General features: G+C 42.0%; 1 protein-coding gene across 1 annotated transcript in view; it reads left to right on the plus strand.

The window, feature by feature from the left end:
• The first annotated feature begins 2928 nt into the window (after window positions 1–2928).
• KIAA1549L (KIAA1549 like) overlaps window positions 2929–12896 on the plus strand; it is a 50431-nt gene continuing 40463 nt past the window's right edge. Inside the window, exons 1-6 of the mRNA XM_030451207.1 lie at window positions 2929–3205; window positions 6022–6630; window positions 8189–8301; window positions 9760–9979; window positions 10918–11051; window positions 11713–11875. Of these exons, the coding sequence (XP_030307067.1) occupies window positions 2965–3205; window positions 6022–6630; window positions 8189–8301; window positions 9760–9979; window positions 10918–11051; window positions 11713–11875 (1480 nt within the window). The 5' untranslated portion in view covers window positions 2929–2964. The remainder of the gene's footprint in view (window positions 3206–6021; window positions 6631–8188; window positions 8302–9759; window positions 9980–10917; window positions 11052–11712; window positions 11876–12896) is intronic.

Consider the following 12896-nt stretch of genomic DNA (forward strand, 5'->3'; position numbering starts at 1 on the left):
CAGTGTAGTCCAGAGGCTCTTCTACACTCTCAGGTTTCAGCCTCACATGTTACATGCAAGGAAGGTTCCCCTGAAGATGTGCTTGGCTTGGTGAGCAGAAAGCTTTTTGGCTCAAGGGAGCATTCACAGTGTCAAAATGGATCCTGTTATGTAATGTGGTTCAACCTTTTGAAAGCACTATTATTTCTTTAAAACGTTCCAGGACACAACAATTTCTGGGGTTTTTTCATTTATTTTTGGTTTTGTTTTTCTTGTTGTTGTTTGAATATTCTACATGGCTTCTAGCAAGGATTCTCTTCATTCTCCTCTTGTATTTGATTCTGAAGGGCAGTTTGGACTCCAAAAGCTTTATCAAAGTAGAAGCTTGTAGCTGAGTTCTTGATAAATTTTTATTGTATGTAGTAAAGAAAGCTGTACTATTGTTCACTTGTAACTACTTGTGGAAAAATCAAGCTGAGTCCAAATGTCCTATACTGCTGCTGCTGAATTCACAGAGAGAACTCTTAAAAAGAGAAAAGTCAGTCCTCTAAAAATGTAATTTGCTTAAAAATAGTGCTGTTTTAAAATGTAACAAATGGTGCTGCAATACTGGTGTGGTCTGTTTCACTTAAGGAATGTTTTCTTTGGTTTTGTGCAGGGATTTTTTTGTTGTTGTTTTTGTTTGTTTGTTGGGGTTTTTACCCTCCATAAAAAGGCCTCTCAAATATTTTAAGACTCAAGACAACATAATGACAACTGGCAGCTTTGGTATTGCGTGTTCCCAAATGACCTTGAATTTTTTTGCTACATTGTTTGTTAAATCATTTATGCTAATACTAGCAGCATACATATAAACTTCCCTGGATAAACACAATTCCCTTATAAAAGTTCATATAAATGTGTTTTTACAAATAAATAGATAAACAGTGTGCTAAAACAGGCTGTCAGGCTTACAAGAGCATTGATCCTAGAAGTGTTGCAGAATAAGCAATAAAAATTAAAATAAAAAATGTAAGTGTATATTTATGCCATCCAGTCACTTAAATTCAGTGAATAATCTGATAAGTTAAGCAGAAATGGTAACAGATACAGTCAGCAGGATCAAGGACAAAGCCCCCATAGCATGTTCTGATTTCTATATGATTATGTACAGTTATCCTGCAGCACTGCATGATGATGGATTCCTGCTCCTGCATTTCCTAATGATCCCAGTGAACATCTGCCCAGTGAATACAACATGCAGATGATGCAGCTGGATTTGCTGGTGGCAGAATTGTTTGTTCCACAACAGGAGCATTTTATTTTACCCTGGTTAAACTATTGTCTGCTCTTTTCCATCCTTCCTTGCTGGATACAATTAAAGCATCCTGGCAGAGCTGCCTGTGCACTGAAGATGTGTGTCCCCCCAGGCAAGACTGGCGCTTGGTACAAGTAACACCAGTCTGTCTGTACTTGAAGCAATACTGATGACAGTTGTGAAGTATTTGCATGCTCAACTCAGCTTGTCCAAATCCCAGCCAGTGTGCATTTGGGCTGGGTAGACAACAAAGAGGGGACATGTTGGAAGCAGGAGAAAAGTACATTTTCCTTCCAGCCCAGTATTTTAATTTCATAGCTGATTGTATGTATAGAGCAACCTGAAGGAGCTAGTCTGATCATCTGCCTTGTCCTGCATATATGGATGATGGGCAGTGTAGAACAAAGGCATCACAAGAAAGAAACTTTACTTTAAATTGATGCAGCATGACCCGTTTTCCTCTCCTGTGCTGTATGGTGTTCTGCTGCTGGCTCCTGGCTGTGTGAGCTCAGCCCCTTCAGTGCTGTTGGCTCTGGTGATCCTTGGGTTCATTGCTGGCTGGAACTAAAGCCCAGCCTGGTTTATAACCATGTATCTCAAGGTCTGCCTCTTCCATGCCATCATGGGAGGTGGCATCCATCCTTCTGTGTCTGCTCCAGCTGTGCAGGAGGGCAGGGCCTGGCTCTGTATGGGGCCTCTGTTTGCTCTGCAAGGGGCACAGCCAGGCACAGAAAGAAAAGTGCCTCTACCAAGTTTTGATCTATTAATTTTGGGGGCGTGGGGGAGGAGGGGAAATAACCCCTTAAATTTTACTCTTGAGTGAATCTTTAAATTAGTAGGAATGTGAGATTTCCCATGCTACAATTTTAGAACATCTGTAATCATTTTAAGAAAACAAAGCCTAGGAACATTGTGGTGTTGAATGTAGAGTGAAGTGGTATTTCAAATGCTGTGTTGTACATCTGCACTCAAAAAAGGAGTTTAATTTCCTAATTTGTTTTGGATCTTGCACCCATTTCCTCATGTTCATCCCTGTTTTATTTTCTTCTTTTTGTGTCTATAATTGCATGCATTATTAGAACTGGCAAGATGAGCACCTCCAGATGCATCCTACAGGAACCCAGCCAATGCCAACTCTGTTCCCATGTCAGACTGCATGCCAAGTCAGGGAAGCTTGGTTGTCAAAATCTATTCCCTTTTGACACTGCTTCTAAGCCCATCTTCTCACATAATACTTTGACACAGGGCGACTGATGATTACCTCAAGAATTTTCCCAAGCTTAAGAAGATGACTTTTAATGTGTTGAACCATCTGAGTTAGAAGTATTTTGAAATAGTATAGTTTAGGAAGCTTTCCTTATTCTTCTGTCAGATTAAATTACTTGTAAGTTTATGATCTGTCATATTATTTCGGTGTGTGTTTTTTTGTTGTTTGTTTTTTTTTTTTTAGTTTTCTCTGAATTTTGTGCTCTTTGAATAAAAAATTTGTTCACTAATTTTATTAAAAGTAATGCATTTTGTCTTGTGATTTGTTGCAACAAGAGAACAACTCCTTCCTTTTGAACAAGAATATAATAATTTTTATTTAATATTTTACAGGTATCAGGCAACAGCATATCAACATTGCTCCTTCTGCAGGATCTTCTAACTGGAGATCTATACTATCACCAACACGGCCTTCCACAGAAATGAAAACTTCCTTAGCAGCTGATATTTCTATGGGACATACTTTGGAGAATGCAAACTTGCTTCAGATGATAAAAACAACACTGACTGGCACACGTACCAGGACTTCAGATCAAAGTCATCTGTCACCCACCCTTTATCAAGGCAGTGGAAACAGTGCATCCCAGGAACCTACTGAACTTTCAGCTGAGTTGCCTCTGAGGTCATCACCTCAAGATGCAGATGAAACAGCTGCTCTATCAGGTTTGCCTCAACTTGGTATGTTTGCCACATTGTTCACTACACCACCAGTGACACACTTGAGTCCAGCTGTGCCATTTCAGCTACTACCATTACAAACACCCTCCATTTCAAAAGAAAGCACCTCAGGATCAGACATGCTTGCTGCTGTTCCATCACCATCATTCTCCTCATTGGTAATTCAGTCACCTCATACCATTAACTTTTCTAAACCAGCTCTACTGCCCTTCAAAGTGCCTTTGCCTGCAGATCCTGAAGGTTTCTTCACCACAGATTCAGTCATCTCACAGGTTAGTGAAAGCAGAAATAGTTCTCTAAGCACGGTCCCTGTAGTGCATTCCAGTACAGTGAATCACAGAATGAGTCCCGAGTTGTTTACCAGTGCCATGCCTGTCAGTCTCTTTGGATTAACAACGATGCATTTCACAGAAATAGTGGCAAAAGGGTCTCCTTCAGAGAAGACCTCTTTTCTATCAGGATACTGTGATATTCCTGTGTCAAAAACCATATCAAGTCTTCCCTGCCGGTAACTTCCAGAAGCTTGACACTTTTTCCCAATGAGAGCTTGTATAAAGTATCTTCTGCTGGAGTAAACCCAACCATTCAGCCATTTAAGCCAGTGCTGATTGACAGAATCAGTGATATCACTCCTCTGTCATCACCAGTTTTTCAGGATAAAGTGGTTTCTACATCAGTCTTCCATCCTGTGGGTACTCCACATCTAATACCCCAAACGAGTCATCCTCAGTCTTCCACAGCACAGACTAATGGCACTACAGGCTTTATCAGTGCACCTCTCATGTCACCAGCTTCTGAGAGCCTGGCTGAGGTCTCCAGCTCAAGAGAGAGCATGTCTTCCCTTTCATTGCCAAAATCACTTATTCCAGATGCAAAGCACACTCTCAGTGCTGTGCTGCCAATACCAGCATTTAGAAATGAAACAGATTTTCTCTTTAGAAATGCAACACGCTCCTCTTCAGCGAGCACAAGGTCTCCCTTGCTAAGTGAGACAAATGACACCTTTACCAGGGTAGCACGCACAAGCAGTCCCTGTGCAGCAGCATCTGATGAGGACACTTTGCAAATCCCTTCAACTGCTTCCTCGCAGCACATGGTGGTGACCCTGAATCAGACTTTTGCAGAAGACCTGACTGATGGAGCTTATCAGGAAAGCAGCCTGCAATTGCCTGCTGCTTCTGCTACTAGTATTCCAACCTCTGATGGCTTTTCTGTGGCAACAACAGCACAACAGCTTTTCACAAGAGGGGTGACAGCAGAGATATCCATGGACTTCAACAGTAATAGAATTCTGCCCTATGGATCTTGGCTTTCCAATGTTTCTCCAGATGCCCAAACCAGTAAACTCCCCAAAGGCTCAAAGACACTAGGCACTGTTTTGGGAACAGGCATGACTAGTCCTGATCTAGCTGGGGTGCTGTCAGTTATTTCCAGTACAGGCTTTTCAAAATCTGGACCTGCTGTCACAAATATATCTGCTGCTAGTGTTCTTACACATGTGCATCTTCCCCCTGGCACTGCAGAAAGTCCAGATTTAACTGCAGATAAAGACAGAAATGTGAGAGTGCCCACTGTTTTGATTCCACATGCACAGTATTCACCTCCAAGAGCTCTAAAACATTTTATCTCTGCTGAGGCTTCACGTTCAGTTGATAAAAAGCATCTTGCCTCTGTTGTGCCTCCAGCGTGGGGTATGCAGCCATCACTGGTTTCCATGACAACAGGCTCCAGGTTTTCTGGGATTTTGAGTGTGGACTCTGAAAGCAATTTAGATCCTGTCAGCTCTTCAGAAGTTACAACTTCGGCTTCTACGTGGACTGATACAGCTGGCATTGGTATTCCATCAGTAAGAACTTCAGTCAAAACTGCAATAAAAGAAGTTCCTCCAAGTACTTTTCCATTGGAATCTGAGTACCATGTGCCATACTCAGTAGTTTCAAGCCTGCAAAGGAAAATGACTGCAAATAAGCAGCCACCCTTCTCCACCTCTTCAGCAAATGATACGTATGCAGACTTCAGTAAAAATATCTCAAATTTACCCTTTGCTGAAATAAAGTTGAATGATTTTTCAGAATCCAATATAGACGTATTTGCACTGAAAACATCTCCTGTTCAATATTCATCCCTTTCTCCCACTTTTACAGTGCCTGCCCCACTGCAAAAAGAGCATGGAAACACATCTGAAAATATTGGTAATGTCTTCACTGCTGGATCCATTAGTATCAGTATGCACTATGAAGCACCTCTGCATTTGCATGTGCTTCCTGGCAAGAGTACAGGTACTTTCTCCAGCTCTTTGGAGTCACCAACAACTCATGCTGGAAAGATTAGATTACTGGAAAAAACTGTAGGCACAACACCTGTGTTTCAGCTCACTGACAACTTGACTTTTTCAGCCAACTATCAGAGCAGATCCATCCACAGCACACTGCCAACTGAGCCCCCCTTTTCTATAACCAAGCCCTCTAGCTCAACTGACTTGCATAGTTTTATTACAGAAGAAGACATTGGTTCTGGACATTTTTCAGAATTTGCTGAGGACCAGTTAGAGTCCTCTGGTTATTTGTTAATGGCTGGTAAAAATCCAGCTACATTTAGTGTGGAGGAGTGGGACAAAAGTGCAACAAGACATAGCCTAGTTCCCAGCAATCTATCTGCTAAAGCTACCAAGGGCAGCCCATTGCAACCCCCTACCACCAGTGCTCTGCAGTCAGTCATCATACCTTCTGTCCATGCATCACCAACACCACTAGCTTCACCTTTTATGTCAAAAACCAACTCTACCCATTCTGTCATTACAGTGTTATCTGGAGTATCTTCTGATGCAATACCTACAGTAGGAACTTCAGAAGCAAAACCACTAACAAGAAAATCATCTCCAGCCTCACCAGTGCCAGCTTCTTCCTTCTTTTCTCTAGGCACTGAAAACACACCTCTGCCATCTGTGATGGCTATAAGCACATTGATACTAACAAAAAATAACACTGCCACAAAACTGGCATTGGATCTAAGCTCAGTAGGAACACACACAGATTTTCCTTTTGCAACAAGCAACACAGCTGCATCACCTGTGGACACGACACCTACGCTCATTATCCCTAAAAACCGCACGGTCACAGCTTCCACACTCGCACCCAAAGCACACATACCCTGGCAGATAGAAACAGCAGTAACTGACACTCAGAAGTTCCCAAGCTCAAATATCACCAAAACGTCAACCCCGTATCCATTGACAATTACAGCAGCTTTGACATCTATTACAGCATCAGCGAAAACAGCCACGCTTCCCTCTGCTCCAGTGGAAAGCACCTCTGCTCCCCCCGAAACCACGGCAGCAGCCGCTTTCGCTAACATGACAGCAGCTCCTCCCCTGGATTGCCACCTCTCCAGGAACCTTATGGTTAAAACAGGTATGTGGAGCCATGGAATTTGCTGAAAGGATCTTGCTTGTCTCTGAGGGGCTGGTGATGAGTGGGAAATACGTTCAAGTGTCAAAAAATGTGGGGGTCTTGGGGTATAATCTAGGGATGAGGCTGTTCTAGTACAGGGGTGGCAATGGATTGATTTGTAGCCTGAATTTTACAGTGATGTGTCAAGTGAAGTAGTGAGATGGGGGGGGTGCCCTGAAGTTCACTGGGTCACTACAGCTGAACCTCCTGTGTGGAAGGACAGCCCAGTAGGACATGATGATTTGGTCTCTGCTTTGCAGTAACGAGTCTGTACCACTGAAGAATACAGTGCAGTAACCTCCCTTAGTCTTTGGCCCTTTTTTACAAATAAATACCTCATTCTTTTTATTTTTTTTATATGAACACCTGATTCTATCATTAAAGATTCATTTGCAAAACTCAAATTCCTCCCATTTTGAAGAGTGCAACTGTAAATACTAAACATTATTTTTCAGTGAGCAGTACCACTTCTGCCTTTAGCTGGTTTTTACAGGCATCTTGCCCCTAGCTGTAAGAACTCAGAACTCAAGGGGTCTGGAAAGGTTCCTTGCCCAAGCTTCATATGGACTCCTTATGCTAGCACAGTACAGCACTAGAAGATGTATGTATTTTGGAGATCTCAGCAAAGAAGAATATCTGCATAAAAGGGCTTTGTGTAGAACTGAATCATAAAATGGTTTGTGTCGGAAGGGACCTTAACGATCATTTAGTTCCAACACCCCATTTAGTTCATCATGATCATTTAGTTCCACTGGCAGGATACTTTCCATTACATGAGGCTTCTCAGATCTCCATCCAGCCTGGCCTTGAGCATCTCCAGGGAAGGGGCATCCACAGGTTCTCTAGGTAATGATACTGGGTACAATGAACTAAACAGCTTTTGGACCTAATGTATGTTTAGTAGTTGCTAAATATCTACATCTGTAGTATGATGAGTACAACTATTCCTGAGGATAGAAGTAGCTTGCCTTAATTAAAAGTGCTTAAGTACAGCTATGAAAACCTTTCTCCAAATTGTAAGAGAAAAATAAAAAGCAAGTGATAATGTTAAGATAGGAAGTGTACAGACACTTCTTAAATGGAAAATAATTGTAGCAAAATTACTAATTGTGCTAATTAAAACCATTAGTGGAGTAACACATTTCTTTGTTTATTTAACTCTGGCTCTGAAGGTATGAAGCACACATCCTTTACAGAGTTCACCAGCTCAGCTCCCTGGGCATGCCACACCAGTCTGTCCCCTGGCAATCGAGTGGCACCATATCTCACTTAGAATGGCAAAAGCTTTTTGTTGTTAAAGAAACTGTGTTTATTAGACCTCACTCTGGTAACAATGGGCTGTTGCCAAGGAGTGAAGAGGCACCTCAGGAATGCTGCAGTTTTTGCACCCATTGCAGCTTCTGGAAGTCCTTGCTGCTTCGTGTGTGTCCACCCACCTAGCAAAACATAAAAGAGTGTGAGAAAGTAAACAGTAGCATTGTGAAGTTTCACAACAAGGTGTGCTTTTGTTCTCATACAGTTCTGTTTCTGAGCACGAGGAGAATGCTGATCAGCACTCACTTCAAGGAGAACGTGAGAAAAGGACTCAATCAAGTGCTGAGACAAGCTTTCAACCAAAATGTCAGTGCTCAGGTAAGCATGCTCACCAAAACAGCTCTCCCACCAACAGAATCCCAGCTGTCTGCAGCTCCAGTGACATCTCTGGATGTGAGAAGCATCTTGGAGGGAACCACTGAGCTTTTCTATGTAAAGCAGGCATAGGTAGCACCCACTCTGGAATCTAAAAATATAAGTACTGTCCCAAAGCTTTTCCTATTTTATTACATGAAGTAGAAGGAAGAAATGTAATTATTTTGGGTATATTCTGGGATATGACTGCCAACTGTAGGTTCCTTCCCCTCCCCATGCAGCTCAGGAATGACTCTGGTTCCCATTCAGCCAAGTGCCTGGATCAATCACAAGAGCAGAGCTGGTAAATAGGATGTCAGGGCTGTCAGTACACTCCCTGCTTTGAAAACCCAGTACCTGAAAAGTGCAGCTCCACAGGGATGAAAATCCTGAGCAGAGAGAAAAGAGTGTTTTAATGAAAATGAGTGAGGGCGGTGTATTCATCACTTTGCAGCTGAATTGTGTGAGCATCTCCATTGCTGGGTGTTGGGTACATGGCTGGGGAACTCTGCCACACAGGTTCCCACACAATTGGGCTGGGTTTGTGCCGAGTCCAAGGCTTTTATGACTTACACTCATGCCACTGGGAAGCAAAAGGTCATTTTTCTCAAAATAGAAGGCATCAGGTTGACTTTTGCCCCCATGCTCTATTGCTGCAAGTTCGGATGATATTTGCTGGTTTGGGAATTGTGCATTTCTGAGTTTTAGCAGCAGCAATAAAGACTGTCACACTTACTCTTCTACCTTATAAACCTGAGAGAAACTGTGTTTTTCTGACAGAGGAAACCAGCTAAACCTTACTGTGGAAGATTATTTCCAGAACTTAAACGTCTTTGAAAACACAGAATTTTGAGGTGAAATTCAATTTGTGTTTTGACACAAATTTCTTGTGGTTTGGTATTTCTACTCAGGTGATAGCTGAACCATCTGGTACAGTATAGGGCAAATATTATAGAAGATACAGTTGAGGTTTAAGAAATAAATATCAGAAACTTTTGTCTTTCACAAATCTATTTGCAAACCTGCAATGACATGCCCAAAGTCAGTGAACTTCAGGTATGAAGTAGGAGCTGGATGTTCTCTGGTTTCTCTGTATTTTTATATTCATAAGTGAAATGTATCCATGAGTGAAGCTCCATTCTAAATGAGAGGTACATCAGCTGTGGTAGCAGCACTGCACTGCTTCAATTCGAAGCACGTTTTCCATAGCCTGGGTGTAAAGCTGCATGAGCAGTTCTGCTAATACTATGTCTGATGTGACATTAACAGACCCTATAGGGTTTTTAGGGGATTACAGGATAAGAACTCAGCAAGGGGGCTGTATTCAGGACCAGAAATACCATCAAATACTGGTTGAACTGCATTCAAAATTAAAAAAAAAAAAGAAAAAAAGAAAAAAAAAAGTCTCCTTGTGTGTTTTAGGTTGAAATTCTGGAGCAATCAAGTAATGTAACAGTTGGTTACTACGTTACACGGGGCAGACTGGTTTTTATACCAGCTGCTGTAATTGAGAGGCTTCTTGCCTATGGCATCAGCAACGCCACAGCAGACATGAAGCAGCACATCCCACATCTTCAGTCTGTGGCAGCTCTGGCTTTGCCATGGAAGCCTCTTCCTGCCTACCACTTCCAGCTGAAAACAGGTGAGTGAGGTCCTGCCCGTCTGCTCCTGAGGTGCTGTCTGTGTTACCAGTTCCCTGTGTAGGGACCTGGTTCCTCCTTGTCCCCTTTGCTAAGCTCTGCTTTGGTCTCATGTGCTGATGTTCCTGGTGCAGGCAGCACAGATGGGGTGCACGTCCCCATCCTGCCAGGGCTTTGCTGTCACCCCTGCCTGCACGGATGAGTCATGTCAAGATGCTTGGCTGAGACTTGGTGTTTGATTAAAATGGACTTTAATTGATGGGTTGTGCAGCCAACTGTGCATTTCTTTTGGGAACAATCAGATTAGAATCATGACTATATGATGTGGTCATATATTTTTCTGGCTGGACCCATTGGATCTGACTGAGGTCCCAGATGTCTGACCCAGGGCTGCTGTGTAACCCCCTGTACAGCAAGCAGCAAGCATCAGTGCAGCAGAAATGTGTAAGCTATAGAGAAGGCCAAGAGTGCTGTAAAATACTTTTGTGTGCTTATGTGTTTATATACATGTACTTATTGCAACTACCCAGTTCAGTGTATTTTTCCTAGCACAGAGTGAGGATCAATACTGTGATTGATTTATGTCTTGCAAGAACACGACCTGCAAGATTTAAGATTATAACTTGTGTTTTAGAATGATTTCACTTACTGCCTGAGTAAATATTTGTACAATGAACTGCTCTTACCATTCTGTGTATCACTGCAGAAACAGTCTTCATTTGTTTGTAGAGATTATCAGCTTTAATAATGCAATTTCATCCTTAAATTTTGTCTTAATTAAAGGTAGTTCAGTGCAATGCTTGAATGACATAAACTGCTCTTCTATGGCACTATTTTCACTAGCTTAATTTGCAAATTGGTCATCTTGCTGCCAGAGATTACTGGAATTATGCCACCAAGAATATTATGTCCACATACCAATCTGTTGCTCCTTTTCCAGAGTTGCAGTTTGTGGGCCAAACAGACAATATACAGTCATGCAAATTTGTTCAGACAATGGAGCAACGGTTACAAAGAGCATTTCAGGATGCTGAAAGAAAGGTCTTAAACACCAGCAACAACTTAACAGTTCAGGTACAAAGTTTCTTGCTTTGCTAATGCCTGTAGCCAAACTCTCTGAGTTATTCTTCCCTATGTGTATCCTTGTATAGTTTTATTTACTGTTCTTCTGACACATTAGTTGATCTTAGTGAGACTATTCAGGTATAAAGGTAGTGTCATATGTACTTGTTTGTAAGACCAAAGCTAATGAAATGTATCTCCTTCTTTTGTGTGCATCCCAGTTCTACATGTGCAGACTCAAAATTGCTACTAAGGGCTTTTGCAGGGATTTTTTGCAGAACGTTGTGTTTAGTGGCCCAGCACCCTTATGCACTTTGTCATACTTCAGGAATATAAATAGATTATCCTTATGAAATGTATTTGGTGTGTGATGAAGCTCTGCGCATGTAGCTTACCAGGAGGGGGAAACCAGTAACTCTCCTCCAGTAACTCTGCATGTGCTGAACAGGGATTAAAGTCTCTCACAAAATAAGCACATTGAGTGAGCTGTATCAAATCCATTATTTCAGTTGGCTTCTTCCCAGTTTGTTCACACTTGTTTGTGGTTGTGTGTTTTTTGTTTTGTTTTGCTTTTTGTTTGGTTTTGGGTTTTGTTTCTCTTATTTTGTTGTTGTCTTTTTTCTCCAACTGCACCAAAACACAGCTACATGTTATTTCTTTACCTCTGTTTCAGATTTTGAACACCTCCAATGTCTCTCAAGCTGTCACTCTGTTTTACGTAGTGAACAACCAAAGCACAACTCTCAATGGCACTGTTTCCAGCAACCTTCTTAATCAGCTGTCAGCTGAGCTGGTGGGTTTCTATCTAACCTACCCACCCCTCACCATTGCTGAATGTAAGTATACATTTCACAGTTCCCATCACCTTCAGATTAGCCAGTGCTGGGCTTTTGCTTTGCAAGCACCATAAGCTTTGTCATCCAGCTCACAGATTATAAGTGTTTCTGCTGACTGCTTTTTAGACTTTATTAAAAAAAAAAATTAAAAAAAGGACAAAAAAAATAAAGGGAGGATTAGGTGGAAGGATTTCTGGGTTTAGTGTTGACTTTAGATGGTAGAAACACTGGCAGATAATTAAGAAAAACTCATGTATGATGTTATTACTAAAAAAATGCCTGTGCCAGGTACCAAACAAAACAAAATTCTAGTTTAATATTAGGAATCCTGCAGAATCTCCCCAACTCCCCATTTCAGGAAACCTTGGAGCAGCACATAAAGCTCACATTCAGCATAACCCTTTACTCCAGTGGAAGACTCAGCCCTGGGGCTGGCTTTGGTTGTGGGCTGTGTAGAATGCTTTGAGTAAATGTTTGGGTAGTGGGTGAGTTTCAGCTGCGCTTCTTCATTTAAAAAGTTGTTGGTGTATTTGCTGAATTTATCCTCAGTTTAAAACATGGTCTGTGCTTTAGCATAAATAATGCTTTAGCATAAATAATTTGCTGGCATTTTAGTTGACAGGACGGGTGAGAGGTACAGAGAGGGAGAGCAAGCTGTGTGTCAGGCCAGAAAGTGTGGTATATACTCTGCATGTTAATTTCTCTAAAATGAATTAAGGATGAAGATGGGTGTTCACAGGAAGGGAGAGGAAACAGGGGCATGCTGGGTATATCTGTGCAGGTTTCATCTGATCCACCACTGTGTGCCTAGGGTTTGCATTTTCATCAGGTCCTTCCACAGACAAGGGGAGGTGGAAGGAGGCTGTTGACACAAGGTGTGCTTGTAGACCTAGAATGGGACCTAGACCATTCATCATGAGAATCATGGCTGGTGGTTGAGCTTGTCTGGAGTGCCCTGTGTGCAGGACTTGTCTTCACAGGGCACCCAGAAGCACAAGGAGAAAGCCCAAAAAAGGTTTTG

Source organism: Calypte anna, chromosome 5 (genome assembly GCF_003957555.1).
Source record: "Calypte anna isolate BGI_N300 chromosome 5, bCalAnn1_v1.p, whole genome shotgun sequence".
Lineage (NCBI taxonomy): Eukaryota > Metazoa > Chordata > Aves > Apodiformes > Trochilidae > Calypte > Calypte anna.